The 20596-nt window shown below is 40.3% G+C and overlaps 1 protein-coding gene across 1 annotated transcript in view; it reads right to left on the reverse strand.

Moving 5' to 3' along the window:
- The window catches only part of Kr-h2 (Krueppel homolog 2), a 28047-nt gene extending 22171 nt beyond the window's left edge, over positions 1-5876 (reverse strand). Inside the window, exons 1-2 of the mRNA XM_053787093.2 lie at positions 5757-5876; positions 3013-3228 (exon numbers count right to left, since the gene is read on the reverse strand). Coding sequence (XP_053643068.1) covers positions 3013-3215 — 203 coding nt within the window. The 5' untranslated portion in view covers positions 3216-3228; positions 5757-5876. The remainder of the gene's footprint in view (positions 1-3012; positions 3229-5756) is intronic.
- Between the last annotated feature and the right edge of the window lie 14720 nt (positions 5877-20596).

The following is a 20596-nucleotide window of genomic DNA, read 5'->3' on the forward strand; positions in this document are numbered from 1 at the left end:
GGGAGTGTAGCAGGCATTCAGGAAGTGAAGCATATATGCAGGAAGTGTAGCAGGCATTCCAGAAGCCAGCATTAGTCTTCAATAAAGGTATGTAATATTGATTTGTTTAAAAAAGTATCTTTTTCGTGAATATTTTTGTCTGGAATGGATTAATTGTATTTGCATTAATTCTTATGGGAAATATTTCAGTTTTCGGCCATTTAGGTTTTAGGCCCAGCTTCTGGAATGGATCACGGCCGATAACCGAGGGTCCACTGTAACGGAAAAATTAGAATTTTGATGATTTTTTGAGGACGGGCAAGGGCCCCAACACCACCTGGTCTGTTTCATGGGTTTTTACTAGGTATGATTCAATTATTTAAGGTACTGTAAACCATGACCAATCAGTCCTGGTTATGTATATTTTTTTTATCTGAGACAGGGTAAATCTTAGTTTTTTTTTATGATGATTAATTTAAAATGGAGAGGCCTGAAGATGTGATTAAAAAAAAAAAATGTTGCTTTAGTGCCTGGAATGTATAGTGTTTATTTTGGACTATTTTCAAATTGGAATTTTTTTAATCGAGTAAATCTGGCCAAATTACTGACTTCTGTGCAGTTTATAAAGCAGTTATTATAGTTGAATGTGCAGTTTCTTGTGCTCAATCAACAGAACAGAAAGTATGCTAGTAAAGTATCTAAGAATTTGATCAAAGTATTGGAATTTGCTTAAGATAGGAATCAAAGTGAGCAAAATTGCCAATACATACATAAAGTGTGCCCAGATTGCTAACTTTGCACCTGCATAATTCCTAAATTTTCCATCATATTTTGTATTTTTGGTGTCACTGCCTTCAGAAAAACTATCTACCATTTCATTTTTTAAATGCTGACACTGTAAGAGGCTTCCGACAGTAAACAGGTTAAGGGTTATTACAACAGCAACTAATACTGGAAAAATAAAAACAAATTCAGTATAATGAAATCCTTTATTGACTGTTTTGCTCACACAGTGGGCTTTATAGACACAAACAGATCTGTTTGTGAGTATTTGAAACAAACAGATCTGTTTGTAACTTGATAAAGCCCACTCTGTGGGTGAAACATAGCCAATAAAGGATCACATTATACTGCATTTGTGTTTATTTTCCATCATATAAGTATTTTATACCTTTTATCTCCAGCAGCCTATGCTACACCCCCCCCCCCACACACAATGCACCACAGTGAATTATCAACCAAACACTAACTCAAGAAGCACAGTTAATATGTTAGGGTTATAATAACTAAGTCACAGTCCCAAAGCATAACCTACCTCTCATAACAAATATACAAGCCTTATGCCCCAAGCTCATCAGAACCAAAAATGAAAGCAAATGCTAGCATTATATGAAGACAAGATTTACCAGTAATATAGAAGAAGCCTCTCTTACAGTTTAGTGAATTCCCACACAATTCTGAAACATTGAGACATATGTTGTCGAGTAAACAATTAATCTGAAATATTATGAAGAACTATATTAAGACATATGCTGTCATGTAAATAATTCACCATAGATGGTCAAAAGTATTATGGCAATCAAAAGTTCCCCTGCTATGCAATTCCAAAGCCTTAAAATGACCGGTATCAAACTTTTAGCAGTACTGTACAAAAGTAGCAAAGATAATTATTGATATATAATTTAACAAACTACAGTCCTGATAATTACCTATGACCCCTAATTCAATCTTTCAAGAAAACATTAAACTCCTTCACTGCATAAATCTCATAAATGGGACTAGGAATTTATTCCTGTTAACTGTGTAACTGCGCTTCTATCACTGCTGAAAAAATTGGGTATTACATGCCCTAGCAGATGACTCCTTTCCTTCCACTGACAACCCACACTACCTAAACTGCATTCTGAAAACATCCTATGCCTCACTCACTGTTTTATCAATCTGTTTTTATTACTGTATTTTTATCATTATCTGGTCTCTGGATATTTATCATGGCGCCGAAGAAATACTAATAACGCTGGAGGTGCTAAGAAGAATAAGTGAAATGTTACAAGTTTTTGAAGGAAATGAAAAGTGTAAGATATGCTTAGAGAATGTGTAAATGTGATGCAAACTGCAAGTAAACTGTGCATGAATGACTCAATCATTTGTACAACTAGAAATGATGAGGGGGGAAAAATAAAAGCTAAAGCATAAACAGCACAAACAGTCACCTGCTCAGAAGAATGTAAAAGATGTCACTACAGCTAAATAAGACATTAAGTTACTGAATGTGTTGACTGAAAAAAAAGGGGGGGTCCCCACTTAACGATCACATAAGACAGCCCTATCATACTATAAAACTGTATAACATGGAATGTGACTGGAGAAAGATTTACGTTCTCAGATAATAAAATATAACCAGGCACAAAGGTTCATGATTTACAGCATCCCAATAATTGAATCAGACCTATTAAAAACCCATAAAACAGACTCGGGGGGGCCCTTATCATCCTCAGGAAAATCAGCAAAAACTGAATATTTTCTACCTGAAACCAACCAAATCACACATTTAAATATGTCTTCCATTCTATCAAATACCAAAAAACAGCCAATAAAACTATTAAGACCATCCGAGAAAACACCTTAAAGTTGCTATTTTAAACTAAACATAAGGTCAGTTTTTTCCTTTTCCTATTATACACTGCACAGGGCAGGATTTTTATTAAACTGCACACTCACCACAAACTCATTCTCTCATATCTAGGCCAAAATTAACCACTCACAGCTTATCTGAGCGAACTGAGTTTGTGACATAGAACTACGGGAAGGGACCCTGGTCTCAATGCCGTAGTTCTGCTTGATGGTAACTGAAATGGTTAACCGTAAAAAAATCTGCAAAGTGAATTTGAAAATTGCATTTCTGACAGGTTAACAAATACAGTACTGTAATTCTTTTATTTAAATTTCGTAGTATTTACAATTCAGCATGGTAAAAGTAAAACCAATCTACTAAGTGATAATACTATATGAAAACATGCAATAAACACATACCCAAAAATTGGTATAAGGTAGGATATGCAGAAGATGAGGGTGAGTGCTCGTGTAGCCCATAGTGCTGTGTCCACCTTGTGCTGCAAAACATGAGACTTAAGGGCTTCAACACCATTCACCTGGGGGGTCTCTTGTCCTGCTGCTGTCGCCTCCTCCCCCCCCTCCTGCTGCTCGCTTTGAGTATGCTGTTCATCTTCTGACATTGCTGCTCCACTCCTAGATTGTGAAAAGTACCCAATGCAAACTATAAACAAATATTTCAAACTAATATTCAATATATATTAAAAACAAAATTTGCAAAAGATGGAAAGTACCCTTCCCCTACTCTATCATGAACGTATGTATCCGAGTATTTATAAATTTATGCATATGCTGCCTAATTTTAATCCCATCTTTGCCCACTTTATCAGGTTATTTTGTAAAAAGGTTAGCACATATACTGTAATACAAAAAAGATTAAACATAGCATAACCAACTGGGTGCACAGGATACAGTACAGTAATGTACATAAATTACATAAATTCATTGTAATTTTCCAGGTAATGGAAGTTTCATTATGCATGTATGCATATCAGAATGCTGAACCTTAATTCAACAGGTTATTTGTAACCCTCCAGGGATGTCTGTTGATAATGGTGAGGAAATCTTTTATCTAAGAAAGTGAACCCATCCTAGGATCAAACCTAATTGCCTCCCATTCCGTATGTGCTGTATTTGTTTAGCACTTTCCCATGATGTTTGGTTTATGGAATTTAAAGCCTACCAACTACACAAGGATCATTAAAGCTTCATGGTAACCTTTTCACCACCAGACTGGAATACTTTTAAAGTAAAAACTCAGAACACATACACTAAGAGAATACAGGCCTTGTGGTATATATCCTGTGACCCCATAAATATACATGTATATAATATACTGGCAATGACAAAGAGAGTATTAGTATAAAACAGTATAATATATATTACTATATGGTAATATAGTATAATACATAATATAATTTTCAGTAATCTGGCCATCATTGCTATGTTTTTTTTAATTTTCAATAGTTGTAAGCACCTGATTGAGTGATAATTGTTTAGTAACAACAAAGTGATCTGTTGTTGCTGATCCCCATAGACAAATACCATAAGTGGGGTAAGGATAGATTGATGCGAGGTGAAGAGCGCCTAAAATATTTGAGGCACTAAGTAACATATTTTTTGATAAATTAGACACATTTGCAACACTTGGGTATCTTTAATGAGGAAACGTTTCACCACACAGTGGCTTCATCAGTCCATACCAAGGATAACTGTGAAGAACAGGAGTAGTTTGAGGTAATCAGTCCCTCAGCCTCGAGTCAATGTAATCAGTCCATCAATCTTGAAAAGAATACAGCATACGTGCAAAGAAGTGGCTTATATACTGTAGGAAGATGAAGAGGTGCAGCAGTCGTAGGTGGTATCACATTTGCCCAATGTGGAAGTAGGTCGTGCCCAAGGGTTAGGCAAGTGAAGAATTCCCAAGAATTAAGAGCCCAAGAAGTTGCAGTGTCAACTTCTTGGGGTCTTAATACTTCCACATTGGGTAAATGTGATACCACCTACAACTGCTGCACCTCATCATCTGCCTACAGTATATAAGCCACTTCTTCGCACATATGCTGTATTCTTTTCAAGACTGATGGACTGATTACATCGACTCAAGGCTGAGGGACTGATTACCTCAAACTACTCCTGTTCTTCACGATTCTCCTTTGTATGGACTGATGAAGCCACTTTGTGGTGAAACGTTTCCTCATTAAAGATACCCAAGTGTTGCACATGTGTCTAATTTATCAACTTGTTGGTTCTCTGAACCATTCATCTACAACATATTTTTTATGAGTATGCCCACTGTCTGGGCTAAGGGGGATTACCAAAATACCATAACTGTCTTCAAGAGGGTACTTGACAAATGCCTCACAACAGATCCTGATCAGTCGGGTTGGACTGTGCACACTGAGCACCAACAGTCTGTACACTACTTGACAAGAATACTTTATTATAATAAAAAAGAAGCGCTACACCCACTAGGGTCATAAGTGCTGCAAGAATACTTTAACCCCTAAAAAAGGGGTTAAACTATACTGTGTACATACACACACACACACCTCATTGCTAAACTCGCTCACTCACTCCCCCATAGGGGTTATGAAGTACCTGGGAAAGCAAGTTTTTATTTAGGTCCAATACATGTACATATTTAAACAAGTCTTATATAGAACATTATGCATAATTTAACCATGGACTAATCCAAAGGAAAGTTCCTCTAATTCCTTGGGTCAAAGGCCCTTCACCATTACTATCATTATTCGTGGGAGTGCGCTAAACCCATAAGTTCATATATTGTCTAGGGAATGGGAAATTAAGGCAATAGACTGAATCCAACGAAGGGGAGGATACTTCAAATTCCCTAAATGAAGAGCCCGTGCTCAGCATCAATGTACCTTCCTTGAGGAATGGGGACCATTTCTAATTTCTTGGAACAAAAGCCCTTGACCCACATCAATGCACGTCCACTGAAGGGAGCCCTTCACCAGCATCAAGAGTTTAATGCGAGCAACACAAGGCTCGTCCCCAAGTGACGTCCTGTCACTTTCGTCATGGTAAAATTTATACTCTAAAATTCTTCCATTATCTGAGCCTCAAATTACATCAACCTTTTTCTTAAACCTTAAGTACAAGTTCATTCGATTTACAATTATGTTAGCTTTGCAACTTACCAAGAAATGAGTAAGAAAATTAAGAAAATATGAGACTGGAGTAGCCTAACGAGCCGTCGTCTGGATGTGCTTGACTGCTTGATTCATCATACCTCCGGGTTACACATGCAAGAACTAGTATTTATCTTCTCAATATACTTCAATATACGGCATTAATTAAGCAAAGAATTCATGAGTTACTAAGTTGTTGTTCTATGCTAATTGAAAGTGTAATTTATATGACTCAAAGATTAATTATTTAGACTTATATTTTTTATTATGTAAAATGAATATAGTTAAAATTATACCTGTCTTGACGTTGGTTACGTGAATAAAAAAATTCATAACATTTTTTTGTAACTATTTTAGCCATTATTTACAACTTATTTACATACGCAGTTCCAAATACGTGTCAAATGTAACTCTGACTGTTCTAATGTTTTATAAAGCAAGATAACATTTACTGAACACTTAATATTACTCAGCGTTGTGTAAGTTAGTTTAACACCATTATTATGCACCATATACCAATCCTGTACTCACCTAGTTGTGGATGCAGGGGTCGATTCACAGCTCCTGGCCCCTGTGGGCGGTAGTCAAAGGATTACAGAGATACATAATGGGTCCAGAGATTGGGCCGCAAAGTATTGATAGCTGAACAAGTAACAGTGGTAATGAACTATACATGTTTATATCCGGTCACAATGGGTCGTATAACCCATTGGCTTTAGCGAATATTTTTTTATAATAATAATATATTCATGGGGAAGCACTTAACCAATAGGGGTCATACAGTACCTGTGGAATGGTAGACAATCAGGTTCGATCCATGAAAGAGAAGCTCCAGTTCCTTGGACCAAGAGTCCTTCAATGGGACATTGAGTGGAGAAAACAAGCAGTCAGTTTAGTAGGAATATTCTAGGTTAAATCATCATAATGTCACTTCTGTATATATATCTATAATGCGTTTTTAGTCATATGGCAAAACCACTCCCTTCAAACCCACTCAAAATGGTCAGGCTACTTAACTTTGCTTACCACTTTCTTCCTGCTTACCCACAACCTTTTATTCTCACTTTTATTCTATCCCAATCTTTCCTTTCCTCAATGTTTGCAGATCCACCTTCCAGGCCCGGTGGCCTGGTGGCTAAAGCTCCCGGTTCACACACGGAAGGCCCGGGTTCGATTCCTTACACTATTGTCCTGTTCACCTAGCAGCAAATAGGTACCTGGGTGTTAGTCAACTGGTGTGGGTCGCATCCTGGATCCTGGGGGACAAGATTGAGGACCCCAATGGAAATAAGTTAGACAGTCCTCGATGACGCACTGACTTTCTTGGGTTATCCTGGGTGGCTAACCCTCCGGGGTTAAAAATCCGAACGAAATCTTATCTTACAGTGTACCGTCTACAGCCATGTATTACTGTGCCCAGGACCTATGCATAACTGGAGAGTGTTCCAGGGGTCAACGCCCCCGCGACCCGGTCCATGACCAGGCCTCGTAGTGGATCAGGGCTGTTACTGCTGGCTGAACGCAGTCCAACGTACGAGCCACAGCCCGGCTGGTCAGGTACCGACTTTAAGTGCTTGTCCAGTGCCTGCTTGAAGACAGCCAGGGGTCTATTGGTAATCCCCCTTATGTATGCCGGGAGGCAAACAGTCTTGGGCCCCTGACACGCATTGTGTTATCTCTTAACGTGCTAGAAACACCCCTGCTTTTCATTGGGGCGATGTTGCACCGTCTGCCGAGTCTATTGCTTTCGTGAGTGATTTTCGTGTGCAAGTTTGGCACTAGTCCCTCTAGGATTTTCCAGGTGTATATAATCATGTATCTCTCCCGTCTGCGTTCCATGGAGTACAGATTCAGGAACTTCAAGCGTTTCCAGTAATTGAGGTGTTTTATCTCAGTTATCCGTGCCGTGAAGGTTCTCTGTATAATTTCTAGGTCAGCAATTTCACCTGCCTTGAAAGGTGCTGTTAGTGTGCAGCAATATTCCAGCCTAGATAGAACAAGCGACCTGAAGTGTCATCATGGGCTTGGCATCCCTAGTTTTGAAGGTTCTCATTATCCATCCTGTCATATTTCTAACAGATGCGATTGATACAATGTTATGGTCCTTGAAAGTGAGATCCTCTGACATGATCACTCCCAGGTCTTTGACGTTAGTTTTTCGCTCTACTGTGTGGCTGGAATTTGTTTTATACTCTGATGAAATTTTAATTTCCTCATGTTTACCATATCGGAGTAATTGAAATTTCTCATCGCTGAACTTCATATTGTTTTCTGCAGCCCACTGAAAGATTTGGCTGATATCCGCCTTCATGGACTATTTAATATGAGCAATAAGGAATTGGGGTAACGAAGAGCTAGAGTACTAAAAAATATAATAATTATATAAATATAGTAATTATATAAATGTAGTATTTATATGAATAATAGAAATATTACAGAGAATAATATAAAAAATAGGTCGTAGGTTGACCCTGATTGCCTCCCATTCCCTAGGTACCGTGGACCCTTCTGGGTTTAACGCTTCCCCCCTAAATAAGAATAAGAAGTTTATTTCAGCATGATACATGCTTGTACAAAGGAGTATAACAATTGGTGTATATGCCAAAAGCCCCTTTATATGTAGAGCATTTCGGGCAAACTTAAGATTAATAAGGCAATAACAGTGTAGTAATTTTGTACATATGGCCATTAGGTGAGTTTACAATATTCTATCAGCTCATACTATATGGCTTTAATAACCTTGGTAGAGAAGATTTAGTTTTGATTATTAACCAAAGGCGGATACAATGGAATGGTTAATATACTACTACTACTACTACTACTACTACTACTACTACTAATAATAATAATAATAATAATAATAATAATAATAATAATAATAATAATAATAATCACTCCTGCCCTTTCTTACCCACCAGAATACTAATATATTTCGCTCTTATTTGATTAATGTGGATCGTGTCCTTGGAGGAAAAACGTTATTGTATAAATGTGTTGTAAGCATAGCCTGAGCTTGCTACCACCTGCAGCTCACAAGACTGCCATCCCCACGAGCCCCTTTGGGGCGGGGTAGATGGCAGACCAGAGGCCTAGCTTCTCCCTGCGAGCCCCGTGAGGGCGGGGACTGTGGCTAGGCCTGGGGACACTTGGTCCCAAAGACTATGGGGTACTTGTACCTCCTCCCATGGGAGACTTTGGTCTCGAGACACTCCCCAGATAGGGAGCCAAGGCCGGGTCACTACTCTTGGATTATTATTATTATAATCAAGGGGGAAGCGCTAAACCCGGAGGATTATACAGCGCCTGGGGGGGGATGTGGAAGGCATTCAGGCTTAATTCGGGGAACTGGAGCACAGATCCAATTCCCTAAATCAAGAGCCCCTCACCAACATCAAGGAATCTTCCTTGAGGGGACCACTCTTGGAAAAGACCCGGGCCGGGAGAGTACCGGCGAATAAAAAAAAAAAACAAAAAAAAAAATGTTGTGAAACTCCAGTGGTGCTGGAAGTATTAACGTACCCACTGCGGTGTGGCTAAAAATAGTACAAAAGACAGTACAACATTCAGATTTCTTATCTATAAGTAAAGTGGATGCTACTCTTATCTTAACGGTCAGTAAGTAAGTTTATTTAGGTATACACAAATACAGTTATATAGAATTATCATACATAGCAGCATATGTGTAGAGAACCTGGGATAACCCAAAAAAGTCAGACAGTGACTTATTTCCATTGGGGTCCTTTTACCTTATTATTATAATATAAAGGTTATAATATTTTCTTATTATTCTATAATGAAGATAACATCTTATTATCATACTAAAAAGACTATCTACTACACGAGGGTCATTAAGACTATCTACAATACGAGGGTCATTACTAGGAATAAGGTAAAATTTACACGTATGTTAGCTAAAAAAAATAGAAAATCATTCTCCTCCCTTTCTGTAGCTACATTCATCAGACACCTTTTGTCACTCTTCTTGAACTGGTTCATGCTATGACTGGCTTTGACATGTGCGGGTAGTCTGTTCCATTCCTTTATTGCTGCACAATAAAAGGTGTTTGAAGCCTGGCCACTGACTGTGGGTACTACAAAGTTGTGCTCTCTCCCCCTAGTACTATGATTGTTTTGGTTCCCAACCTTGACAAAATTGACAGCAAGATATTCTGGACACTGTCTACACAGTCTACTCTAAGATGAAAAAGTACGTTATTGGTAAGGCGATTTAAAAGTTGTGATAAATAGGCAACGTGATCAAATTATTATTATTATTATTATTATTATTATTATTATTATTATTATTATTATTATTATTATTATTATTATCATAGGGAAGAGCAAAGTCCGAAGGGCTAAACAGTCAAGAAAATTAAAGGTAATCAAGTTTGATCCAAGAAAGGAAAGGGTAACTCCTATTCCTTGGATCAAGAAACCTTCAGAAGATTAACCCCTTCCTCTTTACCTTGCCTAGAGCAGATCAAACTAGAAGATTTAGTTCATTGTGCTAAATAAGATTTTTTCCAATTTTATAAGAACTTCCTGCATATATTTCTAGATGTGATATTACAATATTATTTACACTGCACTTACATAAATTTAATATGAATTCCGTATTTGTAACTGTACTATATTTGATGGAGAGATGACTTCAAGAATTTTTTTTTTAATATCAATAGATACTACATTGTATGGATAAATTTTACCTACCAGACTTGTAGTTTTTCCAAAATGATCAGATTTTCTTACATATTTTAAAGTAGAATTTGTCTGACACCATGTGATTCACAACAGTTGACTATCACACATGTGCCTATCTACTGCCAGGTGAACAGGGGTATAGGGTATAAAATACCACGCCCATACGTCTATCCCTATCCGGTAATTGAACCATTGTTCTATAGTTTGTGAGCCGAATGCTCTCACCATCGAGATGGGCATCACCACAGTTAGTCTCTGAATATTCTATATAAAACCTAGTATATCTAATTTGATTATACGAAATACGAATTAGGGTTGATGTATGTGTCAGGGTGAGACAAAGTTTATGGAGATAAGATAGCTGGAATTAAAGAAACTACAAAGTAGATATATGCCTTGATGCTGGCGAAAGGATCTTGATCCCAGGAATTAGAGCTCCCCTCCCCTTGACTCAAGCTAAACCTGATTATCTCTCATTCCACAGGCGCTGTATGATCCATACTGGTTTAGTCCTGGAGTTTACCTGGAGAGAGTTCCGGGGGTCAACGCCCCCGCGGCCCGGTCTGTGACCAGGCCTCCCGGTGGATCAGAGCCTGATCAACCAGGCTGTTGCTGCTGGCTGCACGCAAACCAACGTACGAGCCACAGCCCGGCTGGTCAGGAACCGACTTTAGGTGCTTGTCCAGTGCCAGCTGGAGCCAGCTGGAGTCCCGCGCCATTAACTCAGTAATCCCACAGCATTATAGGAAACAGCACCTGAAAGAACATTACCCCATCATACACATTCCAGGGGTTTACTGGGACTCTGTAAAAACCTTACCATGAACCAACAGATAACAGAAATACTTCGTATGTTAATGGCTTTCTTTTGTGCCAAAAAATATTTCATTACATGTAAACTACATTACCTGTATTCTGCAGAAAAGAAATAAATTAGTATTTACATTTGTGTCACATAACCCTAAGCCCGTCAACCTCAGTGTTTGCAAGAGACCTCAGTAGCCTTACCTCCAAATACTCAGGAGGCAGAGGAGTTACAGCTGAACTCCTTCGAGAGGCCTACCGTAAGTGCCACTACTGTAGCTGAATATCAACACTACTGTAGCTGAATATCAACACTGCTGTAGCTGAATATCAACACTACTGTAGCTGAATATCAACACTACTGTAGCTGAATATCAACACTACTGTAGCTGAATATCAACACTACTGTAGCTGAATATCAACACTACTGTAGCTGAATATCAACACTACTGTAGCTGAATATCAACACTACTGTAGCTGAATATCAACACTGCTGTAGCTGAATATCAACACTACTGTAGCTGAATATCAACACTACTGTAGCTGAATATCAACACTACTGTAGCTGAATATCAACACTACTGTAGCTGAATATCAACACTACTGTAGCTAGAGATCAACACTACTGTAGCTGGAGATCAACACATAGCTGGAGATCAACACTACTGTAGCTGGAGATCAACACTACTGTAGCTGGAGATCAACACTACTGTAGCTGGAGATCAACACTACTGTAGCTGGAGATCAACACTACTGTAGCTGGAGATCAACACTACTGTAGCTGGAGATCAACACTACTCTAGCTGGAGATCAACACTACTGTAGCTGGAGATCAACACTACTGTAGTGGAGATCAACACTACTGTAGCTGGAGATCAACACTACTGTAGCTGGAGATCAACACATAGCTGGAGATCAACACTACTGTAGCTGGAGATCAACACTACTGTAGCTGGAGATCAACACTACTGTAGCTGGAGATCAACACTACTGTAGCTGGAGATCAACACTACTGTAGCTGGAGATCAACACTACTGTAGCTGGAGATCAACACTACTGTAGCTGGAGATCAACACTACTGTAGCTAGAGATCAACACTACTGTAGCTGGAGATCAACACTACTGTAGCTAGAGATCAACACTACTGTAGCTGGAGATCAACACTACTGTAGCTGGAGATCAACACTACTGTAGCTGGAGATCAACACTACTGTAGCTGGAGATCAACACTACTGTAGCTGGAGATCAACACTACTCGCTCCCATCTTGTTCCTCATCCTTATATCCGACATAGACAAGGATGTCAGCCACAGCACCGTGTCTTCCTTTGCAGATGACACCCGAATCTGCATGACAGTGTCTTCCATTGCAGACACTGCAAAGCTCCAGGCAGACATCAACCAAATCTTTCAGTGGGCTGCAGAAAACAATATGAAGTTCAACGATGAGAAATTTCAATTACTCAGATATGGTAAACATGAGGAAATTAAATCTTCATCAGAGTACAAAACAAATTCTGGCCACAAAATAGAGCGAAACACCAACGTCAAAGACCTGGGAGTGATCATGTCGGAGGATCTCACCTTCAAGGACCATAACATTGTATCAATCGCATCTGCTAGAAAAATGACAGGATGGATAATGAGAACCTTCAAAACTAGGGAGGCCAAGCCCATGATGACACTCTTCAGGTCACTTGTTCTATCTAGGCTGGAATATTGCTGCACACTAACAGCACCTTTCAAGGCAGGTGAAATTGCCGACCTAGAAAATGTACAGAGAACTTTCACGGCGCGCATAACGGAGATAAAACACCTCAATTATTGGGAGCGCTTGAGGTTCCTAAACCTGTATTCCCTGGAACGCAGGAGGGAGAGATACATGATTATATACACCTGGAAGATCCTAGAGGGACTAGTACCGAACTTGCACACGAAAATCACTCACTACGAAAGCAAAAGACTTGGCAGACGATGCACCATCCCCCCAATGAAAAGCAGGGGTGTCACTAGCACGTTAAGAGACCATACAGTAAGTGTCAGGGGCCCGAGACTGTTCAACTGCCTCCCAGCACACATAAGGGGGATTACCAACAGACCCCTGGCAGTCTTCAAGCTGGCACTGGACAAGCACCTAAAGTCAGTTCCGGATCAGCCGGGCTGTGGCTCGTATGTTGGTTTGCGTGCAGCCAGCAGCAACAGCCTGGTTGATCAGGCTCTGATCCACCAGGAGGCCTGGTCTCAGACCGGGCCGCGGGGGCGTTGACCCCCGGAACTCTCTCCAGGTAAACTCCAGGTAAACTGTAGCTGGAGATCAACATTACTGTAGCTGGAGATCAACATTACTGTAGCTGGAGATCAACACTACTGTAGCTGGAGATCAACATTACTGTAGCTGGAGATCAACACTACTGTAGCTGGAGATCAACACTACTGTAGCTGGAGATCAACATTACTGTAGCTGGAGATCAACATTACTGTAGCTGGAGATCAACATTACTGTAGCTGGAGATGAACATTACTGTAGCTGGAGATCAACATTACTGTAGCTGGAGATCAACACTACTGTAGCTGGAGATCAACATTACTGTAGCTGGAGATCAACATTACTGTAGCTGGAGATCAACATTACTGTAGCTGGAGATCAACACTACTGTAGCTGGAGATCAACACTACTGTAGCTGGAGATCAACATTACTGTAGCTGGAGATCAACACTACTGTAGCTGGAGATCAACATTACTGTAGCTGGAGATCAACATTACTGTAGCTGGAGATCAACACTACTGTAGCTGGAGATCAACATTACTGTAGCTGGAGATCAACACTACTGTAGCTGGAGATCAACATTACTGTAGCTGGAGATCAACACTACTGTAGCTGGAGATCAACATTACTGTAGCTGGAGATCAACATTACTGTAGCTGGAGATCAACATTACTGTAGCTGGAGATCAACACTACTGTAGCTGGAGATCAACACTACTGTAGCTGGAGATCAACATTACTGTAGCTGGAGATCAACACTACTGTAGCTGGAGATCAACATTACTGTAGCTGGAGATCAACATTACTGTAGCTGGAGATCAACATTACTGTAGCTGGAGATCAACACTACTGTAGCTGGAGATCAACATTACTGTAGCTGGAGATCAACATTACTGTAGCTGGAGATCAACACTACTGTAGCTGGAGATCAACATTACTGTAGCTGGAGATCAACATTACTGTAGCTGGAGATCAACATTACTGTAGCTGGAGATCAACATTACTGTAGCTGGAGATCAACACTACTGTAGCTGGAGATCAACATTACTGTAGCTGGAGATCAACATTACTGTAGCTGGAGATCAACATTACTGTAGCTGGAGATCAACATTACTGTAGCTGGAGATCAACATTACTGTAGCTGGAGATCAACACTACTGTAGCTGGAGATCAACATTACTGTAGCTGGAGATCAACATTACTGTAGCTGGAGATCAACATTACTGTAGCTGGAGATCAACATTACTGTAGCTGGAGATCAACATTACTGTAGCTGGAGATCAACACTACTGTAGCTGGAGATCAACATTACTGTAGCTGGAGATCAACACTACTGTAGCTGGAGATCAACATTACTGTAGCTGGAGATCAACACTACTGTAGCTGGAGATCAACACTACTGTAGCTGGAGATCAACATTACTGTAGCTGGAGATCAACACTACTGTAGCTGGAGATCAACATTACTGTAGCTGGAGATCAACATTACTGTAGCTGGAGATCAACATTACTGTAGCTGGAGATCAACACTACTGTAGCTGGAGATCAACATTACTGTAGCTGGAGATCAACACTACTGTAGCTGGAGATCAACATTACTGTAGCTGGAGATCAACACTACTGTAGCTGGAGATCAACACTACTGTAGCTGGAGATCAACATTACTGTAGCTGGAGATCAACACTACTGTAGCTGGAGATCAACACTACTGTAGCTGGAGATCAACATTACTGTAGCTGGAGATCAACACTACTGTAGCTGGAGATCAACACTACTGTAGCTGGAGATCAACACTACTGTAGCTGGAGATCAACACTACTGTAGCTGAATATCAACACTACTGTAGCTGGAGATCAACACTACTGTAGCTGGAGATCAACATTACTGTAGCTGGAGATCAACACTACTGTAGCTGGAGATCAACACTACTGTAGCTGGAGATCAACATTACTCTAGCTGGAGATCAACACTACTGTAGCTGGAGATCAACACTACTGTAGCTGGAGATCAACATTACTGTAGCTGGAGATCAACACTACTGTAGCTGGAGATCAACATTACTGTAGCTGGAGATCAACACTACTGTAGCTGGAGATCAACACTACTGTAGCTGGAGATCAACATTACTGTAGCTGGAGATCAACACTACTGTAGCTGGAGATCAACACACGAAGTCTTGCACCTGACTTAGCACTTTCAAACAAAAACTTTATTTTTATAAAAGTCAGGTGATTGGCATAATGATTGGCCCCTAATAATAATAATAATAATAATTAATTTCTTTTCTGCAGTGTACAAGTAATGTAGTTTACTTGTAATAATACTTTGTTAGGCACAAAATAAAGCCACTAGCATGCGAAGTATTTCGCATAATAAGAAAGAGGAGCTCTATTTCAATCAGGGTGTAGTGCTAAACCTGTAGGGGTCATACTCCGCATGAATGGAAGGCAGCGAGATTCGATCCTAGGATCCCTCAAGGGAGGTTCCTTGATGCTGGCGAGGGGCTCTTGATCTAGGGAATTGGATCTGTGCTCCAGTTCCCTGAATTGAGCCTGAATACCTTCCATCCTCCCCCCACATGCACTGTATAATCCTATGGGTTTAGCGCTCCCCCATGATTATAATAATAATCGATCCTAGGAAGGGGAGGATAAGCCAACTTCCCTGGGTCAAATCCCCATTACTAGCATCAAGGCAACTAACCACTTTTCTTAAAAGAAGTTAAGCGCCTGAAACCATGCTAGACATATTTAGCATGCAAAAAACACTGTAGATGAGCAGCAACCATGAAGAGATCTAGGAATTGAAACTTAACTTAATCACTTTGAAAATAAGAGACTATTACCAAATTATCATCATAAATACATTGTAATGCTTTGTGCAGGGCTTCCTATATGCGCATCAAGTGTCACCCATTTCTGTACAAAGAATGCATCACGTAGATTTTTTTTTTAATTTTTAATTAAAATCTGAACGTGGATCATAACAGACAAATTCTGCGAAACAGTGATGAATTTGTCCATAGAATTTTTACTGCATAACACGGAAACAAGGAAACAGTAATGGTTTTCATGGAGAATTTGTTTACCTGTTATATCACAGAAACTACTTGATGTGTCCTCTCTCTCACTGTTCAGAAATATTCGTACACTCTTCAGCAGAGGTTATTGTATTATTTTCCCCTTGTTCTAGGAAAGGCCTGTTGTTTTGCATTAGTGTGAATGAATAAATAAATATACATCCATGGAGGCAAAGAAGGGAATGTAGGAGACTATATTGGTACCAACACTTACCATGGGTGTGAAGCATGGGTTGTAAATACTGCAACGAGGAGGAGGCTGGAGGCAGTGGAGATGTCCTGTCTAAGGGCAATGTGTGATGTAAATATTATACAGAGAATTCAGTGTGGAAATTAGGAGGTGTGGAGTTACTAAAAGTATTAGTCAGAGGGGTTGAGGTGGTTTGGCCATTTAGAAAGAATGGAACAAAGTAGAATGATTTGGAGAGCGTATCCCCTCAAGGGAGGTGCTTTGACGCTGGTGAGGGGCTCTTGATCTAGGGAATCGAATCTGCTCCAGTTCCCTGAATTGAGTCTGAATACCTTCCATCTCCCCCCACATACGCTGTATAATCCTACAGGTTAAGCGCTCCCCCATGATTATAATTATAATGAGAGCATATAAATCTGTAGGGGAAGGAAGGCGGAGTAGGGGTCGTCCTCGAAAAGGTTGGAAGGAGGGGGTAAAGGTGGTTTTGTGGGTGAGTGGCTTGGACTTCCAGCAAACATTCATAAGCATATTAAATAGGCCTTAGACAAGATGTGTGATGTCACCATGGTTGTTCAATATACATGTATTTATAGATGGGGTTGTAAGAGAAGTGAATGGGCAGGCGTTGGCAAGAGGTGAGGGGATAAAATATAAAGAATCTAACACAAGATAAAGAATGTAACACATCAGTTCTCTGCTGAAGACGCTGTGCTTTTGGGAGATTCTGAAGAGAAGTTGCAGAGGTAGGTGGATGAGTTTGGTAGGGTGTGTAAAAGAAGAAAATTAAGTGAATATCGGAAAGAGTAAGGTGATGAGGGTAAAAAAATTAGGTGGTGAAAGATTGGATGTTAGATTGGAAGGAGAGAGTATGGAGGAGGTGAATGTATTCAGATATTTAGGAGTGGACGTGTCAGCAGATGGGGTCTATGAAGGATGAGGTGAATCATAGAATTGATGAGGGGAAAAAGGTGAGTAATACACTTAGGAGTCTGTGGAGACAAAGAACTTTGTCCGTGGAAGCAAGGAGGGGAATGTATGAGAGTATATCCATACTAACGCTCTTATGTGGGTGTGAAGCATGCGTGGTGAATGTTGCAACAAGGAGAAGGCTGGAGGCAGTGGAGATGTCATGTCTGAGGGCAATGTGTGGTGTGAATATAATGCAGAGAATTCGTAGTTTGGAAATTAGGAGGTGCGGGATTATCAACATTATTATCCAAAGGAAGGTTTAGAATATGGGGCTCTAGAAAGAGGGCTGAGGTTGTTGAGGTGGTTTAGACATGTAGAGAGGCTGGATCAAAATAGAAGCTTCAAGTGTATAAATCTGTAGTGAAGGGAAGGTGCAGTAGGAGTTGGCCTAGGAAAGGTTGGAGGAAGGGGATAAAGGAGGTTTTGTGTGCAAGGAGCTTGGACTTCCAGCGAGCATGTGAGAGCGTATTTGACAGGAGTGAATATATTATTATTATAATCAAAAAGAAGTGCTAAGCCACAAAGGAGTGAATATAGACAAATGGTTTTTAGGACTTGATGTGTTGTTGGAGTGTGAGCAAGGTAACATTTATGAAGGGATTCAGGGAAACCGGCAGGCTAGACTTGAGTCCTGGAGATGGGAAGTACAGTGTCTGCACTCTGAAGGAGGGGTGTTAATGTTGCAGTTTTTTAACTGTAGTGTAAACACGGCTCTGGCAAGACAGTGATGGGGTGAATGATATTGAAAGTTTTTCTTTTTCAGGCCACTGCCTTGGTGGGAAACTGCCAATGTTAATAAAAAATAAAATAATTTTTTTGCCTCATCAGCAATCTCCTGCCAAGGCAGGGTGACCCAAGGAAAAAACATTCACCATTCATTATTATTACGTAGTACTGTATTATCACCAAAACTAAGCACTAAACCCACAAGGGTCATACAACACCACCATTCATTCAGTTGCTGTCTTGCCAGAAGTGTACAGACATCGCATATCAGATTATCCTTTAACTGCAGCATCCCCACCCCTTCTTAAGTGCAGGCATAGAGTCCAACTAACCAGTTTTACAGAATCCTTTCATGACAGTTACTTTGCTTACATTCCAAGAACACATCTGTTTATAACCACTTGTCTTTGGTTGCTCCTATCTAAGACTCATACAAACTTGCTGGATACTGAAGCCCAAAAACTCAAAACCCCTTTTACCCCCTCCCTCCAACCATTCCTAGGATGATTCCTGCCCATTCTACATTCCACCCCAGATTTATACACCCTCTTCATCGTCCTATCCCTCCCCATCCTCTCTACATGACCAAACCACTTCAACGATCCTCCTCATTCCTCTGGTGACCCCTCTCCATCACCTTTCATGCTCTGAATTCTCTGTATGATGTTCACACCGCAAGTTGCTCTCAAACGTGACATAACTGACTCTAGAATCCTTTTTGCTGCAATGTGGAATACCCATGTCTCACACCTATTTAAAAGTTACACAAAAAAGGCATTTATCTTATAAAATTTGGGGTATATAATTATTATAATAATCATAACTAAGTGCTAAACCCACAAGGGTCATACAGCAAAATTTGAAGTAAGAAAAAACATTTGTCTTACCAAAAAATAAAATGATAAATTATTATTATTATTATTATAATCAAAAAGAAGTGCTAAGCCACAAAGACTATACAGCGCTGCAGGGCAGGAAGGAAGCGAGGGCATCAGGTGGCAAAAGGGAGATGGATGAGTAATAGGTTACGGATAACAGCGGGGCAGTGGATGGTGAAAGGGTAAAGGGCAGCAAGAGACTGAACTAGAAAGGGCTGAGGGGAGTGTGAAAAGTATCATCAGAGTTTGTGGAGTAAATCAGTCGTTGTCAAGAAGTCAATGAGAGAGTCAGGATTAAAGGAGGGTCCATAAGCAAGAAGGGAAGGTAAAGAGAGAGTAGTAGAACGAAGACGACGTTGGAGGTAAATTCTGCGTGCTCGTTGATAGAGAGGGCAGTCTAACAGAATGTGGCTAATCGATACTGGAACTTGACACTGCTCACAGAGAGGAACAGGGTGCCTCTCCATGAGATACCCATGAGTAAGACGAGTGTGACCAATGCGAAGGCGGGAGAGAGTGGTCTCCCAACCTCGGCACTGATGACAAGAAGACGACCAGTAACCTATGCTCGGTTTAATAGAATGAAGTTTGTTACCGAGCAGAGTTGACCAACGTTGTTGCCAACGGGTGCGAAGGTGGGTAGCTATTGCAGCAAAATAGTCCAGAAATGGAACACCTCGATAGGAAATTGGTAGGTCATGTACTGACCGCGCAGCAGTGTCTGCTTGTTCATTGCCCTGTACGTCGACATGACCAGGGACCCAACAAAAAACAATATCTTTATGTTTGGTAGAGATACGGCATAGCCAAAGTTGGATACGGAGAACTAGGGGATGAGATGTATCAAATTTTCGTATAGCCTGTAGAGCACTAAGGGAGTCTGAGACTACTACAAATGATGACACAGGCATGGATGCGATACGATAAAGCTTACATTATTATATTAAGGGGACAACCCCAAATCCATAGGGGTCATGCAGCTCATGGGAAATGGGAGGCAATCAAGTTCAATCCAAGAGGAGACATGCTCAAATTCCTTGAATCAAGAGACCCTTGAGGGAGAATTCTTACAGAATATCAACAGCAGTTAGGTATGCTGATGAATTGTAATGTGGTGTCACCTACAGCCACAAACTTGGAGTGTGTATTTGCTTTTGAGGTTTGCACACAGACTATGAATCTCATCTTGCAGTTTGTGTTATCTAAGCCAACCAAGACATATGCTAAATAGCATGTTT

The sequence above is a fragment of the Cherax quadricarinatus genome, chromosome 48 (assembly GCF_038502225.1).
Source record: "Cherax quadricarinatus isolate ZL_2023a chromosome 48, ASM3850222v1, whole genome shotgun sequence".
Classification (NCBI taxonomy): Eukaryota; Metazoa; Arthropoda; class Malacostraca; order Decapoda; family Parastacidae; genus Cherax; species Cherax quadricarinatus.